The sequence below is a fragment of the Astatotilapia calliptera genome, chromosome 23 (assembly GCF_900246225.1).
Source record: "Astatotilapia calliptera chromosome 23, fAstCal1.2, whole genome shotgun sequence".
NCBI classification, from domain to species: Eukaryota; Metazoa; Chordata; class Actinopteri; order Cichliformes; family Cichlidae; genus Astatotilapia; species Astatotilapia calliptera.
The window spans coordinates 9,443,433-9,460,311 of record NC_039323.1 but is presented as its reverse complement, the minus strand read 5'-3'; the positions used below and the strand labels follow the sequence as shown (position 1 = coordinate 9,460,311).

The 16,879-nt window shown below is 38.2% G+C and overlaps 2 protein-coding genes across 5 annotated transcripts; both read left to right on the top strand.

Moving 5' to 3' along the window:
• The first annotated feature begins 206 nt into the window (after positions 1-206).
• lnp1 (leukemia NUP98 fusion partner 1) lies at positions 207-8,892 on the top strand. Of its 3 annotated transcripts, XM_026160242.1 has the most exons (5): positions 207-392; positions 515-737; positions 3,575-3,820; positions 4,540-4,632; positions 4,894-8,892. In XM_026160242.1, exons 2-5 carry the CDS (start codon positions 552-554, stop codon positions 5,059-5,061), a joined length of 693 nt encoding a protein of 230 aa, XP_026016027.1. In that variant the 5' UTR covers positions 207-392; positions 515-551; the 3' UTR covers positions 5,062-8,892. The 3 variants fall into 3 exon arrangements, with proteins under 3 accessions (XP_026016027.1, XP_026016028.1, XP_026016026.1); XM_026160243.1 differs by having other exon boundaries at positions 207-737; positions 6,803-8,892; XM_026160241.1 differs by having other exon boundaries at positions 207-737.
• Positions 8,893-9,726: 834 nt separating this feature from the next.
• tmem45a (transmembrane protein 45a) lies at positions 9,727-16,698 on the top strand. 2 transcript variants are annotated; one of them, XM_026160116.1, is made up of 6 exons: positions 9,727-10,118; positions 12,958-13,168; positions 13,305-13,517; positions 14,193-14,377; positions 14,462-14,604; positions 15,761-16,698. In XM_026160116.1, exons 2-6 carry the CDS (start codon positions 12,973-12,975, stop codon positions 15,855-15,857), a joined length of 834 nt encoding a protein of 277 aa, XP_026015901.1. In that variant the 5' UTR covers positions 9,727-10,118; positions 12,958-12,972; the 3' UTR covers positions 15,858-16,698. The 2 variants fall into 2 exon arrangements, with proteins under 2 accessions (XP_026015901.1, XP_026015900.1); XM_026160115.1 differs by lacking the exon at positions 9,727-10,118 and adding an exon at positions 10,143-10,426.
• Positions 16,699-16,879: the final 181 nt, after the last annotated feature.

Below are 16,879 nucleotides of genomic sequence, written 5' to 3'. Positions count from 1 at the left end.
GCTCTTTGCCCTGTATTGCACAAGCCTTGGGCTCTCAGCACCCAGTTGCCTGCGCTCCATAATTATTGACAGGTTTGATGTACTCAGCGAGTGGAAAGTATGGGGAAATTGGAGTTTCAGTTGTCTACCCCGAGGCTGATGACTGTAATGGAAAGATTAAAAGGAGTGGTCACATCACCCACCCTGTGCCAAAATACTAGCTGTTCTGTCACAGCTACCACCTCGCTGTTTATTCCAATCACCTCCAGTTTATGTTCTACCAGTGACGTTAAATAGATTATAGAGGATTCACTTATTTAAAGACTGGAGCTAAATCTCTGCAGGTTATTTTTAGATTGTCCAAGGATAACAACAAAAGCGACAGCTTGATTCACTAGAGGCATCTAATTGAAGTAAGTCACTTTTGCCATGTGGGACAGTGCAGTGTAGCAGAGCAGCTGGTCTGTTAGACACTCAATAGGTCAGCTGAGTGTTGTCAGTACTCACCCCATTCACTTTCATCTGTTGTACCAAGACCTGCTGCACCAAGAAGCTCCCTGCACAGCTCCATCATGTCTCTACGGCTTCTGCCTGCTATCATTATGGACAATGACGAGGACGATGATAGTAACTTCACAAAATGGATGAGCAGTTACTGGGGTCACGGACCAGACGCTGTACATTCCAGAGAAAGAAAACACAGTTTCAGAAGGCCTTCAAAAACACAAGTTGATAGACGAGCATCACTCCCGACTGCGGTAAGGACCGGCTGCACTTCACGTATGTGTTCAGCTCTGCAGCATTCGACTTGATGCATGCACTGACATTTAAACAGCAGCAAAACACTTTTAACAAACATTTTTTGCAGTTTCTCTTGTCCAGTTTTACACCACATATGGATAGCATGCTTGTACACTTGACACTATAAACATCTTAAATTTTATTCTGTATAGCCCTTCATTGATAATTGGAGGGAAAATAAAATATATGCACTCTCTGATGAATGTATTTCACTATACTAATTAAAGGCCAGTTTAATAAATATAATAAAGTACATTTATCAGACAGTATACTTTCTATGTATTTCTTTAAAAGCAGCTCAGGGTGTTAGAAAGATCCCATACCTTCACTGACTGCAAATATCACTGCATGGAATATTTATAAAACACAGAGTTTTATTTTCTCTGAAAAAGACAAAATATGGACTATGACAGCAGAATAATGCACATGTATGTTTTACAAGCTGGTATGAGAACTAATTAAATATTAAAGCTTCCGAACAAAAAGCCTCTAGTAGTGTGCAAACTGTTGTTTTGGTAAATTTCCCCATGAAAGCCTGCAAAGTACGAAATTATTGATGCTCTAAGTGAGTTGTTTTCTATTACTTTACATCAGAGCGATCAAACACTGCAAATGCCGTGCCACGTGCTGAGCTGTTCACAGTCTCATTAGGAAAAACAGTATAGTTCTATAATGAATACAGACCAGTCTGGTGTTTGTGTTGTAGCTGTGTCTGTGTAGGTCTGTAGGAAAATTATTTTTTCCAACTAAAAATGCCTTCACATCTGATATCATTTTCTTATATAAACAATGTTTTTAAGTCATGGGCTGCCGCATGCCAAAGCTCTTACACATATTCTTCATTCAATAGCGTTCCAACTCTTCCATAACCTCTGGCTATGTGGATGTTTAGCAAAAAATAGAGGTACAACTTAAAGCAGCAAACAAGCAGAAGAGCAACCAACATGAATGGCGCACAATTTAGTGATTTGTATTTTTTATTAATAACACAGAACAGGGTAACTTATCTATCAGCATAGTCAAGTGTCATGGCCTGTGTGGTGAATAGTGGTGCTTACTTTATAGTTTTCTGGTATATTTTCATTAGTGTGATGACAAATTTCATAGGAGTTAAGCGAAAACTAAAGGATGGAAGGAGCCAAAGAAACTCTTTCTAATCTAAAGCAGGTGATAAGAGTCACAAAAGTGTAAGTGCACACATATAAAGTGGTCTCTCTGTGGAAGAAAAGAAACTTACAAGCAAGTAGTTTACAGACAACACTGGGTGAGCACAATCAGTTCTCATCATGAAGGAAGCAGTGACAAATGCAAAAAAACAAATGTAGTAGCATAGTGTAACCTTTCACTAATAATCAGAAGAAGTGCTGTTTAAACTGAAGCCTGCAGTTCCCCGTATGCTCTGTTTTTAAGCAAGCAAATAGAGAAGTAATGCACAGATTCTTGGTCTGATAGTGGAACTATTGGTCAGTATATTTAAAATAACAATTTTGCTGAAAGCCTATGCTATATAAGTTTATTCTGGGAAATAAAGAAATTCTCATTCAAATAACAACTATTCTGAATATTTTTAGCCTTTCTTCATACTACATTTATCTTTTAAAATGCAGCAAATGCAAAAATGGTGTCACAGATGAGCCCATGACGTTACTAAATGTTCCAGGACGTTTATCAGTCAACAAGGCGGGCAGCTACAAATAGCAATGTTTGTCCTATAACAGTTAAAACTAGCAACATCAACATAACAAGCCACTTCCTTGCACCGCAAAACAAAAAAAGCTTCTTGCAAATACCATAAAAACATAGTATATATATATAAAAGATGTAATTAACCCCTATGACCGTTCTTTTTTTGAAGTCCTGTTTGAAGCTTAAAGTTTGAAATTTTGGCTGGTGAGATCGAGGTTTATGAAATCGAAGTGAGGGGTTGATCCAAAGAAAAAATACACTGCACATATAAAAACGTTTGACTCCTAAAGTAGCTACACCCTAAAGCGGTGGTAGGCGATTAATTCAAAATTGAAGAACCTGCTCAGTTAAAGAAGTCTTGACAGTACTAACTGAGATAGTAGATCAACAGAAAATCTGACATATTAAGGTGCATCAGCGTTGACTGCACTTTTCACACCTTTACACATATTTTGACCTATTTAAAGTAACATTTATCACATTGTTTAGTTTCTTTAAACAGAAAAAATCACATTGTCACAGATCTCTCATGTTATTTTTTTTCCTCAAATTTAAAGTCAAAGGAACATCTAGACATCGTATTTTTTTCCTCAGCAGCAGTAATAAAGTTAAGTAGAACCAGAAATAACTTCTGGGGTTGTAGAATGTCAGCCTGTGTCTAGTGCATCGCTATTTAAAGCTCCCATTAAGAGTTAAACCTTGGTTTAGTAATGAGTGCTCCAGAAATACATCATTTGAAGAGAACAGTTCAGTAGTTACAGATTTACAAGTCTAGCCAAACACTGAAATTCATCTGTACCTTCACCTTTGATGTTTTACTGGAGTTGCATTATCAGATTATTGCTGTTGTGTAAATATATATTTACGTTCTGTCCTGAGTCTAGAGTCAAACTATATATAGGTAGCTGCTTTGCCAACATGTTACTTAAGGATATTAGCGAGTGAGTGTTTAACCCCATTGACAGACATAAGGCAGACATGGTTGTCTCTCTAGTTTAATCTTCTTACAACTCCACCTCACTATTAGAGGGAATGTGACACAATAATTTTACTCTCAAGTGTTGTTACGTGGTGTAATAACACTTATCGTTGTGTTCTTAATCCTCAGTCACAGTTAGATGTCATGAAGTTAAACAGGTTTCATGCGGCTACAATGGCGCCCACTCCCAGCCACGTCAAATCAAGAGAGGATAAGGGGGAAACCAGGGTCCACCAGAAGCTTCGCCGTGCCTCTGCAGATGACAACATCCGCGCTAAGACTGCGATCGCAGAGAATCGCATCACCACCATCCCAGAGCTCACAGAGACACTTGAGAAGAGGCTCTGTCTAAATGATAAGAAGACCACGTCTCTGGTGAGCAGGAGGATTTATAACATTAACTAAACGAACGATAAATGGTCCTTACAGATTTTTACCTTCTCATAGTGTTATAGATGACCGAAGGACGATCAGACTTGATGGTCTTTCTCCTCCTCATATAAAATTACGAAGCCCGTAAAAATTAAGGAGCCTGAAACGCTGCATTACTTTTATGTGCTGCCAAAGACAAAGCTGTGAATTACATAACCTACAAATACCCACATAATTAACTGGTCTTGAATGCACACAAGGACCTTGAAGTTTTCTTTTTCTTCTATTGTCCATGCTTTTTGTCGGCATACTAAAGAATATAGTTGTGAATGCATGTTTAATCCTTTTTCATTTTTATACCTGATTTTTCTTGGAACAAAATTTTTTGTCAAGCCCTGTTAAAACTCATTGTCAGGGGTTTAATGTTAATGAAACGGTGTTTCTGTATCTTTGTGGTGTCACAGGAAATCAATAAAAAGAACGTGATACATAACATACACAGTGCAAATAACATTTACAGCTTATCATAACTTTGTGAAAAATTATATCTTTATTTATTAGTTTACTGAAATTAAATGGAGCTCCTTCACTTTGGTATATAAGTTACATATATGAAGTTCCTGTCACTTAATCTCCCACTGATGCAATAATACAGGTTTATTATTTTTATAAATACATAAGTTATTGAAATCTTGGTCAGATGTTGTTTCTTTTTCTCACAGAAGAAGGACGATACGTTGTGCCTGATCTGTCATGAGGACATGCGTAAGAATGGGAGGGGAGTGCCACATTGTACACACCGCTTTCATAAAGAGGTAAGAGAACCTGCACACGTCAGATCTACTGCATGACCTCTGTCTACACTGTGTTCCCTAAAATCCCTGCAAGTCAGACACCAGATCTCTGATGCATGATATCAGCCTGTTCCCTGACATGCATGATGTGAACTGGAATGAAAACACAATGCCTGCAGCAGAAACTTATCCCTGTAGATGCATGGAGTACACTGAACAGCCTGAGGTCCCAGGAACTGGATACTTACTCATTATGATGTTTCCATCTGGTGGGTGCTGAAGGCAGCTCGGAGGTTAGAGCAGTGTCGGCCCCGAAGCAGCAGTGAAGCAGCTGTTTTACAGGGGAGGAAGCTCTATGAGGAGAGGAGGAGGTCTGCAGATGGACAGATTTCCACGGAGAAGGAGCAGCACACACTCCATCGTCAACATTCCCTGAGGAGACATCGCTGATATTGTTTTCAAGAAGGGGAAAATGCATGATTTGCAGTGAAAACATCAGGATTTCTCCTGAACTTTTACTACGATGTGACACTGAAAAATCAGGGCCTCAAATCCCCTCTGGGCCAGAGTTTTAGGTCACTTTTGGAATAATTGCAACTTCTTCTCTTCAGTGTGCAAACACAGAGTTAAAAATGTTTGAAAAGGGTTAGAGTTAGAAAAAAAAAATTGAGACCGAGTTTAAAGGTTTGAACTCAAAGTTTTCTGCTTTAAAACCTCAGTATGACAAACTGTACTGCACCATGACTATGTAAACAGGGGTGTTGCTAAAGTGTTGGCTTGGGGCCTGAAATTTATTAGGTCCACCTGGTGCCCCAGCTTAATCTTTATTATATAAATGCAAACATGAGTGAAAATAACAGGGGGATGTAAGGTGTCCAGTTACATTTTTGCTGTAAAAACACTGTGGTACTCCTCAATACATTATTGTAAATATAACTATGTTATATAATGTTATATAATATGATAATACACACTAAAAGCTCTTCTGCTCAGTTATGGATGTATGACTCCCCCATGACATGCCTCACAGTGGTTTGATCCACTGCTTGTTGTTTCCTGACTCTAGTGCTGCATTCTGCAAATTTTGGCATTGATTCAATACTAACTAAATACAGGGCCAGTATTACCGATACCATTTAACCAATGAAAGCAGCTTATGTATTGAAGATGAGATGAAGTATCATCAATATACAAAGTCTGAACACACTTTAATGAAATCACTGTGATTTTTCCTTTCACCAAAACAATTCAGCTGTGTGCCTGTTTCTAAAGCACTTTGGATCGGTTTATGTTGGATCAGTTTATGTTGTTTAAATAAATAAAGTAGGCATGACGGCCAGCACAAAAAGTTTCAGGGATTTTTCACTATTGTTTTTCACACATTTCACTATTGGTTAGAAACAAAGTATCAATCCTATTGCTCTAGTATCGATTCAACACTAGTACCAGCATTGGTATCCATGGATACAAGTCTGGTCAAAGTTAAAATCACCATAACTCAGTGGATTTTCAAACAATTTTCAAGTGGTTTCGTTTGGCATTTTTTTCTGATTTCATTTGGTGTTTTCTCCTTTTCTGTGCTCTACACCACCCTTACTGGTTCTTGGGTCCCTCTGTGCCAAAACCATATAAAATTTCCTGGAAACGCCTCTGTATGTAACGGTCATTGTATTCAGTTATTAGACTTACAGCACGTTATTGGATGAGAAGATACCTCTATGATTATACTAATTAAATGGTTTTAAATATCACTTTAGAATAAATATACTTTATAATCAATAGAGAATATTTACAGTTTATAAAAGCATTTCATCAGAACTACAGTGAGTCACTTTATATACTGTTGAATCTGTTGACAATCAGAACTTGTAAACATGTTAACATTTTGTCAAAGTGAATATAATAAAAGTCAATAAAAAGCAAGGCACCACATTATTAACTGTAAAGAAATTTATTTAAAACCTTCTTTGACTCGTAGCCTTTGAAACAGAGAAAGCTGCTCAAATAGGCAGCAACACTGTCCCTTCCAGCTAAGGGTTAGGGTCTGTGAACGTAGATCCTGTTGCTCATGCATCAACATGTTGGAAATGACCTCCTGGCATCAGTTGAAAATATCAATGACTGCATAAATGATACATGATACAGATCATAGCAACAATGATGCAATGGTGTGTTTTAAAATGTGTTTCAGTGCATGGAGCAGTGGCTATGGAGGAAAAGGAACTGTCCCACATGCCGTGTCTACGTATCCATGCTAAAGCCCCTCTATTGGCCTTCTTGTCGCACCACCGTCCCATAATGGTCCTGCACCTACACTTGAAATGTCTGCATGTATATGTGACCCCAAGACCTCCTCCTCTCCATCTCCACGCCTCGTTCTTTCTGCATGAACACCCTTTGCAAAACTGTCTTCTGTCCCTGAAGGAAGCAGGAAATGAGAGTGAGGATATCTCATGTGAGAGACACGAGCTGTCATTGGACGGTGATTATTTATATAAGAGCTCTTGTAAATTAATGCACTATCAGGGGAGGATTAGTCTTTCTTGTTCTTATTTTGTTTTTGTCCAAAAATGATTCTAAACAATTTCTAATGACATGCAGTTAGGTGGAGCAAATATCCTCAAAACTGACAATATTTTTTGGTAATGAACAAAATAATCTGCCTGAATTCTGCTGAGTTTGTGGTTGAGGTTGAATATTTCCAAGTTCTGAAGTTGAACTTAGATATAAAATCACATCATGAAATATAAACAAACAACTCATAAATTAGTCTTCTTACAGCAGGTAGCATATGAATGTGTGCATCAGTAGCAGTCGAATTTCAGGGCTCATAAGACCTCCCATCTGAGTTCCACTGAGCACATCTTTGGCAAGCTGTTTCCCCTCAGTTTAAAGCTTTTAAATGTTAAAAGTTTAATGCTAAGCTGACTAGTTTCTGACTTTGGTTTTATATTTAGCACAGAAATATGGGGAACGTAAATATTTTCCCAAAACCATTCATACACACAAATATTCTATATATTTTTTGACAACATTTGACTGACATCTTATAATAATCACAAGTTCCTGATATAGTTTTAATTAAAAATCTTGAAAACAGTCTTAAAAAAAGCTGAAAACTACAGAGAATCAGCTCTAAGACAGGTGACAAATTAAAGGAAAACCATCAAAACCAGTGACCCACGCACTGAAGGGGTCCAGTGGCTATGTTTTGGTGCACTGATTTGAGTCCAGACAGCGTCACTGTATAGCGATACAAACTTTGTCTGACTGGTTACTTTTATGCTACAATGAAAGATGCCACCTTTTACTCGACACAAGGGGTTACTGAATGCTTTTATTACTCAGAACATGATTTTAAGTTAAGCAGTGCTGTACACCATATGAGAGAATGTCTTTTGGAATGATAATGTTTCAGAGGCTTCAGTCGGTGCTAAGGTGCATTAGAATTGCTCTGTCAGCACATGGCAGCTCAATACCTTATTGAGAAGCATGAAGTTGATTTTCCTTCTTTGTCACCTGTCAGTATGGGTTTTTTGCATATTCTGCAGAAGGTGGTTGGTGTATTTCAGTCAATGCTGATTACCCAGTAGAGAAATTTCAACAGCTGCACTAGCAATAGCTCTACTCTGCTATTTTGAAGGATTGAGCATGCACATTTATTTATTGCCTGCATTCACAATGCTTTCTCTTAAGTAAGAAAACTCCTCCCCTGCATCAGTGTCATATCTTATCGTACATCTGCACCGTCTTCCTGCCTTACCCAATTAGCTTTTGTTTTGCATGTAAAGGTTTTTGCGTGTGACTTCTATTCGATCGTTTTCAAACATCTCTCTTGTGCCGTGTGTTTTGCACTTCCATGTGAGAAGTTTACAGTATGTACACAAAGTCCAACTAAAAAGAGCTGGCCTATGTATATATTTAGCCATGTAAATATGCAGTTATATAAAGGATAGCTCTGTAGTTAATGAAAATTAGAATGCAATTTTAAAATGCTGCTATAGCAGTTCATTTAACCAGCAAATGCTCATAACTACCATTAGATTTATGCACAAAGACACAAAACCTTTGCACTCTGCAGAACAGTTAAAGGCTGTTGGGTTCAGTATGCTTACACCACGGAGGTTATGTGTTTAATTACATTTTCCAACCTTGTGCTTAAAAAGCTGAAGAACTTTTTATGACTCTCAGCAGCACCAACTTCCAGCTGCTGTGTTCACTGTTTCCATTTCACTGTTGTTGTTGTTTTTGCACTCTTGAATAAAAACACAATGAAATGAGTGAAACACCTGTTCTGTATCTCTTTGTTTATCTCTTGATCCCTTTTGTTGTTTCCTTATTCTATCCGCCTTACCCAGGTTAATGAAACAAGTAAAAACAAGTGTTCAGGTAGTTAGGTTTTTCTCCTCTGGTTATTTTCTGTTTTACTTTGAAGGGTTGTTTTCTGTCCATCTTTCCCTGACCCTTTGATTGTTGTAACCTTCTAAGTATGCTCGCCTGTGTCTCATCCTCCTCTGCCAGTTATCCCAAGTGTCAGTGTTGCTCCTTTCTGAGCTGCCTGCTTGATTCACCTGAGTTTACGATTTTGATCTTCACACTGAGCAACCAAATGTGACGCACAAAGTTTCTTATCTAATATGCCAAATATCTATATCTTGATGTTGCCTAGAAACCACCTAGTAAAATGAGTTTATTTCCTCTAACGTTATGCACCTACAACACTTCATAAATGCATCATATCATTTTAATCTCACAGCCACCAGCATGAAGAGGGTAAATAATAGTAAAGCAAGGCCATGTGCTTGTACAGAAAGTTTTTCTTAACTGTTGGTTAGCTGGATGTGTTAACCTTAATTACATATAATGTAATGGTTAACACCAGCTACAACATTAAAGCGCTATAATGAATAATTATGGCCCAGTACTATAATTGATAACTCTGCATAATAAGTTCTCTTCTTTCTTTCAAGGCCCCTGGTACTCCTACGGAAGAGGATTAGGGCCACTGGAAAAAAAAATCTGAGAAAAAAGTCAGAATTCTGACTTTTTTTCTCAGAATTCAGGAAAAGAAGAAGAAAAAAGACGTGCCCACTTTTTTTTCCCAGTGGCCCTAATCCTCTTCCGTATACTCCCCTATGTCGCCCCACTGAAAAAAAAAAATCTTGGAGACGCTCCTACGTGGCCAGTCGTTTCCTTCATGAACATTCACGACTTTCTACTTTTTTCCTCTATTGTAACTTAAACTGTGTGGACTGGTTGGAGACAATTAAGCGAGTAAAACGAGACTTGGTCAAGAAACCTCCTGCCTGAGGATGAGGAAGTCTTCCAGCTGTGGTGTACGTGCTGGAAATCTTGTCCCGGCCCAGCCAGGCCTGCCCTGGCACGACGGAAAGTAGCGGTTTTCCCAGAGTGAGGAGGGACCGAGCCGTGCACGAGCAGGCGGAGTGAAAGTGCACACGTGGACACCTGAGATTGACGTTACCTCCAACCAATGACCGCACAGACAGGTGACGCAAGCTCACACTCATCCAATGGGAGGGTTTGATAAGAGAAAAGCTCGAAGTGTTTAGAGTAGGGGAGGAAAAAAGGGTTGTGAAACGGATCTGGTCTGGATCCTGCTGGGATTCCGACTCGGAGAAGATGTTTACTTCTTGTGTCTAGGCTATAAGAGAGAGACCCATATTCTTTTCCAAAAGAAAAAAAAAATGATTTTATGCGATTGGGGGGCAAAGTGAAGATGCGTTAAAAAATTTCTTCCCCTTTTCTGTCTGAATACTTCCACTAACTTTTGATCTTCGGAGAAAAACAAACTTGGGTAAGAGACCCTCTCTTTTCCTCTCACAGTAAAGAAAATCAAGCCTACTGTGTCATGTGTAGATAAAATGTAAAGCCAGGTCAAGAAAGAAAGAAAGAAAGAAAGAAAGGAAGGAAGAAAGGAAGGAAGGGGAAAAAAGATTAGGAAGGTCTCCATCGAGAATTATGTACAAGACATCGGGTGGCCGTTTAGACAATGTTGCTGAGTGATTTCACGATTTAACTTCCACAACACTGTTTCATCTCCTGAAGCTAAAATAAACTACTTAAAAAAGAAAAAAAAAACTACTAAAAAAAAAAGAAAGTTCTGATTCTGTCAAACGACTGTTTCCATTTTTTTTCTTTTTCTTTTTGTAGACCTCAAGACATCACTGTCCTCAAAGTTTACGTTCAGGAGAGATAAATCAGAGTAATTTCACTTCAGATTGGCTTGGAAATTTAAACTTGCTAAAACGTTTAGTATAAACCCTTAGAGTGAAGTATCACATATTGTAGGTTCACAAATGTGATGCAGACTCTACTTATTCAGTAATGTCTATATTTAATTTTGGCTTGATCTAGAATATTGTTAATCTTACAGTGGATGAGACGGGATCAGTGGTGGTATGCACCATGCTACATTTACTCAAAAACTTACAGAAAAACCTACTTTATTGAAGTGTGCACCCTTTCTAATTAGCTCAGCTGAAGTTTTTTTTGTTTGCTTGTTTGTTTTTTGTTATATTTTTAATAGCAAAACTCAAACAGGAACACCCTTTGAAGACAGCTGCCTCCCAGACATCCCAGCCTCAAACATATGCACCAAAACCTCTTCATGCTCATAGTTTTGACCAATTCACAGAATAGAAATCATATTTGTACTTGTGGCGAACACTTTTACTACACCACTCCCACCATGTTGGTGTAATAAAAGCATACTTTATTTTATTTTACGTCGTTTTCATAAAAACGGTCTGGCGCAGATGACTAGTGTTTGTGGCTAAACTAAATCAGCCAAAACACTGAATCAGCCAAACACTGATGAATCCTCTAGTGGCTCTTGAGTGCCATGGAGACTGGAGTGTTTTCCTCAGTCTGGAGAGGCTGCACCCCCAAAAGACTGTCGGACACAGATGAGCTGGGTTTAACATCTCAATCGGTTTCTATTGAGTGTCCTCCTTCAAAGGTTTCCTCTGTTGCCGAGCAGAATATTGCCGGTCATCTCCATCACAAAGGACAGTACAGCCATGTGCCTTTTTCTTATTCTCTGCCTGCTATTCATACCACTCCAGCTTTGCTCTCACTTTACAAAGTGCAGTCATTACCTAAGAGCACTGCAGTCAAACACTTTAAAAAGCTTTCTTTCTTTAATTAAATATGAAGCCTTATGAATTTATAGAAGTCGGAGACAATATCATTATGTTTACCATTCCAGTACCTCTGATCACATAAGTAACATTTTAAGTTAATATGATAAAATTGTTCCAAAGTCTTGTTTTAATGATAATATGAACTATGTTGGACTATATCAAGCTTGGTAAATGATGTAAATTGTTTCTCATTTTGACATGTTTCTCAATATAATGACGTATTGACTGCTTTTCATGCTTTTTCCTGCCTTTTGAAAAAGGAGACTATCAAATTCTGAGTTTTATTTTTTAGATAAGTCTGCAAGTTTTCCTATTAACCTTTTGTTTGACCTAGAAACATAATTTAACTTGACACAATAGACATAGTTTCCACGTCTGAAAAGGGAAATTATTGAGCCTGCATTCTTTCTAATAACCAGCAGGGGGTGGTGATTCTGTTTTCAAATATATATTTTGGTGCATAATAGACTATTAAAATAATCTTGGTCTTTTTCACCCTTTGACCTCAGTAAAACCTTTACATATGGGTTATAAGCTCAGGCTCTAGTTTCAGCTCTTCTTGAATACAACAGGGTGTTCCTTTTGTAAATGATGGTCCCCGTTAGTCTTTCATTCAGTCTCTGATAATGACCAACTGAGATCGTGTGAGTGAAAGTAATTGTTAAGAAACTGGCCAGACAAAGACTTCAGCAGTCCACATAAGTCGGTGCAGGTTTAATGATATTTAGTCATTATCAAGAGGATCCTATACTCAGTGTTAGATGCTGCTGCAGTCTTTGCAAACAAAGTGCTTTTTCTGGAGTGCATGTTAAGAAATGGGTTTCTATTTTTGCACGTAAAGGTAAATGACTCGTGACACTCCTAACAGGCCTCCTCCCACAGCTAGACGCACTTCTGCTGAGCTCAGCTGGAGGACGGTCGCCAACACACACGCTAATTATGTTTGATTACGCTGTTTAACTAAATTATGGGCACTGTTGCACTTTTTTCCCTTTTCTTTTATCCACTTATTCCAGTTGTGCTAAAAATAGATCTTGTCTACTCTTCAGATGATAAGTTAGGTTAAATTATTGTTTGTTTCAAGTCATATCTGGCTGATTTAAATAAACATGTTAGTAGTGGGAAGAAGTGTTTTTGTAATATGTACTTCTAATTCCATGAAGTACCTAATCTGTTTCTCTAGGTGTTAAGAGGTATCATGGGCAGCTTCAGAGGCCACGCTCTCCCTGGGACCTTCTTCCTTGTTGCCGGGATTTGGTGGACGGTAAAGTACTCGATTTGGCATGCCACGCGCAGGAACAAGGGTATTGGTTCTACTCGTCTGGCTAGCAGAGCCTCACAGCGACGGCTGGAGATCATTGAGAGCTCAGTCATACTCTTTTTCTCCCTTGTTGGTAAGCGTGTCCAAAAAGCTTCTTAATGCATCCATATATCAGATATAACTAGCAAGACTCTTCTCGAGTAAATCCAAGACAAATCAGGGCTTTAATTAAGGAGATGTGCGTGTTTCCTCTGATGTGGTGCTTTCAGGGATGTTGGCAGAACAGTTTGGATCGGGTGGACCGAAGCTTCAGTTGTACGACTTCGTAGAGAAACACTGGGACCATCTGCACAGCTGGCACCACGCCACCATGTACTTGTTCTTTGGGCTCTTTGCAACAGTGTCTCTGATTATCCACACCACAGAAGCGGCACCACTGGCACTGGATCGGTTAATGCTGGCAATTGCTTTCTTTAATGAAGGTAAGAAGAATAAAATGTAATCATTGTCTTTGAGATCCTTTGATATCCTTTTTATTTCAAGCCAGTGCTTCAGGGCAGATCGCTTACTAATAAGTTAATCAGTTTAATCCTTGGTTCCTTCAAAGTCTCGAGTAAACAATACTATTCTCGAAGATAGTCTTACATCTAAAACACAAAAAAATCCTCCATTAGTGTTTGGCCAAGCTTTATATTGAGGGGTTTATGAATGTGCGCCATTATATCCACCTTTATTATCCATCGCTGTAATTGTAGATGGACTGTTTTCACTGCTTCTGCCGTATGTTCCCATACAACAGACCAACTTTCATACTCTGATCTTTTTTTTTTAAATTCAGGTTTTTATTTACAACTTGTTGCCTGTCTGTACATTTTCCAATAAACTTGTATAAATACATTTCTTGTTAATCAAATTGAGTTCCTTCCATTCAAAGGTCATTTTAAGTGTACCCTGTGGGGTTAATTAAGCCTAATTTAAACCAAGCACAGATAGGACTTTCTGCATTTTTACAGCATTTTGAGTCAATTATTTTCGCACTGTTTGAATTTAAGACAATCTGTGGCGATGGCTTGGGATAAATATTTGAAGTTTAGATGCAGTTTAACTGATCAAGACAAACACATTTACCTACATTACCAGCTTTTTGTTCTCTGCAGGATTTCTTTTTCTCTACCACCTCCATGGCAGGAGCATGCTGGATGTCCACGTGCATCTGCTCCTTCTGTACGCGGTCTTTGGAGAGACTCTTGTTGCCTTCCTGGAGATCTTTCACCGAGGCAACATCATTCTGGAGCTGCTGCGGTGCACGCTAACGGTGGTTCAGGGGACCTGGTTCTGGGAGGTAAATCTGAATGTGGCTTTATGAGCAGATGTTTATGTTTGCTGATTTATAGTTACTCCCAATGTTTTCTCCTCTAAACCACAGGTTGGTTTTGTGCTGTACCCGCCCCGCGGCCCCGAGTGGGACTTGAAAGATCCCAACAATATGATGTTCATTACCATGTGTTACTCCTGGCACCTCGCCTTCGCCATGCTTATAGTGAGCGTGCTCTATTGCATCGTCAGCTGGTAAGAACCTGCTCCACAAAAGACAATCCAATAAGACATCCCATTGTGATTTATATATATTCAAAGAATTGGAAATGCATTTTTTTTGTCTTATTTAGCACATAAGGCTTTAAATTGGCCATAGGTGCAGATATAACCAGATACAAGGAGAACAAACCTCTGATTCATATTTAATCAAATTTGGTTTTTGCCACTATTTCACCATAAAATCCAAGAGAGAAAATGTGTAATAAATGTGTTTTTGCTGCTCAAGAATGTAGATTTAAAAAACAGTGTTCCCTCGTTTATCGCAGGTGTTATGTTCTAAAAATAACCCACGAAAGGTGAAATCCGCGAAGTAGGGAACTTTATTTTTTACAATTATTATAGATGTTTTAAGGCTGTAAAAAAACCCTCACTACACACTTTATACACTTTTCTCAGACAGGCATCGACATTTTGACGCGCTTCTCTCTTGTTTAAACACTCTCAAAGTTCAAACCTTCGTAGAAAAATAAGTCCAGTATTATAGAATGAAACCAAAGATCAAACCCTGTTTTCAAGTCCAGAACATGTGAATAGAGCAGCTGCGAGACAATTCAACATTAATGAATTAATGATACGGAAGTAGAGGAAGCAAGAAGAAGGAATTGAGTGAAGTTTTACTCATCTGACTGTTTGGTTTACTTAATGCTCCTTATAATCCTTTGACGTAGACACTGTTGTGTTTGTTGTCTTCTGCTAGCGAAGATTTATGTAGATTTGACAGGCTGAACGAATTCTGTACTGTATAAAAGACACAGCACGAGATTGATTGAAAATGGTCTATAGCCGATCAGGACGCAGAACACATTGCGCTGTTTAAAAAAATTAATAAATGAAAAATTGCACCCCCGAAAAAATCCGCAAAATAGCAAGGCCGCGAAAAGTGAACCGCAATATAGCGAGGGACCACTGTAACACATCAATTAAAAAAAACAAACAAAAAGAAAACCTTTGGATTTCAAAAGTTATACATTTAATTTTAGTTCCAATCATTAGCCCTAGTGCATACCTATAGGGACAAAAATGTACTGTATTTTTCTATATCTGATAGACACTTGTTTATTTATCCTGGAGACATGCACAGTTTACAATATGTGTGATTCTCGTGTTTGTTGTTATTTTCCTCTTGAAGTGCGGTTCGCTCCAGACTGAAGAAGACTCCTCCAGTGGAAATGGGACTTCTGAAGGCAAGAGAGCGAGATCCAGAGTCTGAGGATGAGCTTATGTGAGGAAGACTGTTGTGCATCTACGTTGTGGCTCATGAACATTATAGAACAATCAGGGATAAAACGCTCAAATTTCCAGGAGCAGAATAAGAAGCAAGGCACACAGATGTGGAAACTGATGTGGATACGGAACCTTAACCTTAGAAATGCGTCTCTACCTCTGCCTTAATTAACCAGCTGTACAACATTTTAAACGTACTTTTGTTATTACCTCCTCCAGAGAAGCTTTATGATTTGTTCAGTTTATTTTTCAGCAGGATTACTGGACAGAACTCTTGTGGCTTGGCAAAATTTGTGACTGTATATATAAACTATAAAAATATGTGCATCGCCACCTGGATCCAGAAGGTTTTGAATCATTTACCATTGCAAGAGAACAAGACTGGATGTTTCACAACATCACAGCTACAAAATACAGTTTTAATAATAAATATCAAAAGATAACATCTTTTGTGAAAATATAAATTAATCTGGATGCAGAGAGTCGGTTCATGCAAGGTGCGGAGGGGATTACCTACCTTAGTGGAGGTATGCAGTCACAAGCTGCTCTTATTTATTTTACAGCAATATAATTTTCATATACTCTGTCATATCTTTGTTACTACTTTGCGCATTCAATATAAATGAAAAGCTTTTAATGGATTTCATGCTTTACTTTTGACTTGCTAAACTTCTTCCACAGTTTGGTATTCAGTAGTGCTATTTTGTGGTGAAAACGTCACTGCATCATCATGTGTATTACTTGAAAGCACTAGTTGTACATTTTATATTGTTTCATGTTAGCAAGTGACTCAAACCAAGTGTCAAACTATAAAAAGAAAAATAAAATTGCTCAAACAGTAAATTTTTTTTAATTTTATTTAATTCCTATCATTTCCTTCACACCTTGCATAACATTATAGCTAGTATGTAAGTGTTTACAATGTGCTACTCAATACAGAATTTATGGTAGCCTCTATGATCAAATTTTACTTTTTTATATGTTTTAAAGTTGGTTCTCTTTATTCATGTATCCATAATCACCA

Excerpts from the sequence above, each read along its gene's own strand:
- lnp1 (XM_026160242.1), top strand. The coding sequence starts at position 552 with ATGTCTCTACGGCTTCTGCCTGCTATCATTATGGACAATGACGAGGAC. Across the intron at positions 3,821-4,539 it reads ATAAGAAGACCACGTCTCTG|AAGAAGGACGATACGTTGTG; the intron begins GTGAGCAGGAGG and ends TTTTTCTCACAG. Across the intron at positions 4,633-4,893 it reads CACACCGCTTTCATAAAGAG|GCAGCTCGGAGGTTAGAGCA; the intron begins GTAAGAGAACCT and ends TGGGTGCTGAAG.
- tmem45a (XM_026160116.1), top strand. The coding sequence starts at position 12,973 with ATGGGCAGCTTCAGAGGCCACGCTCTCCCTGGGACCTTCTTCCTTGTT. Across the intron at positions 13,518-14,192 it reads AATTGCTTTCTTTAATGAAG|GATTTCTTTTTCTCTACCAC; the intron begins GTAAGAAGAATA and ends TGTTCTCTGCAG. Across the intron at positions 14,378-14,461 it reads AGGGGACCTGGTTCTGGGAG|GTTGGTTTTGTGCTGTACCC; the intron begins GTAAATCTGAAT and ends TCTAAACCACAG.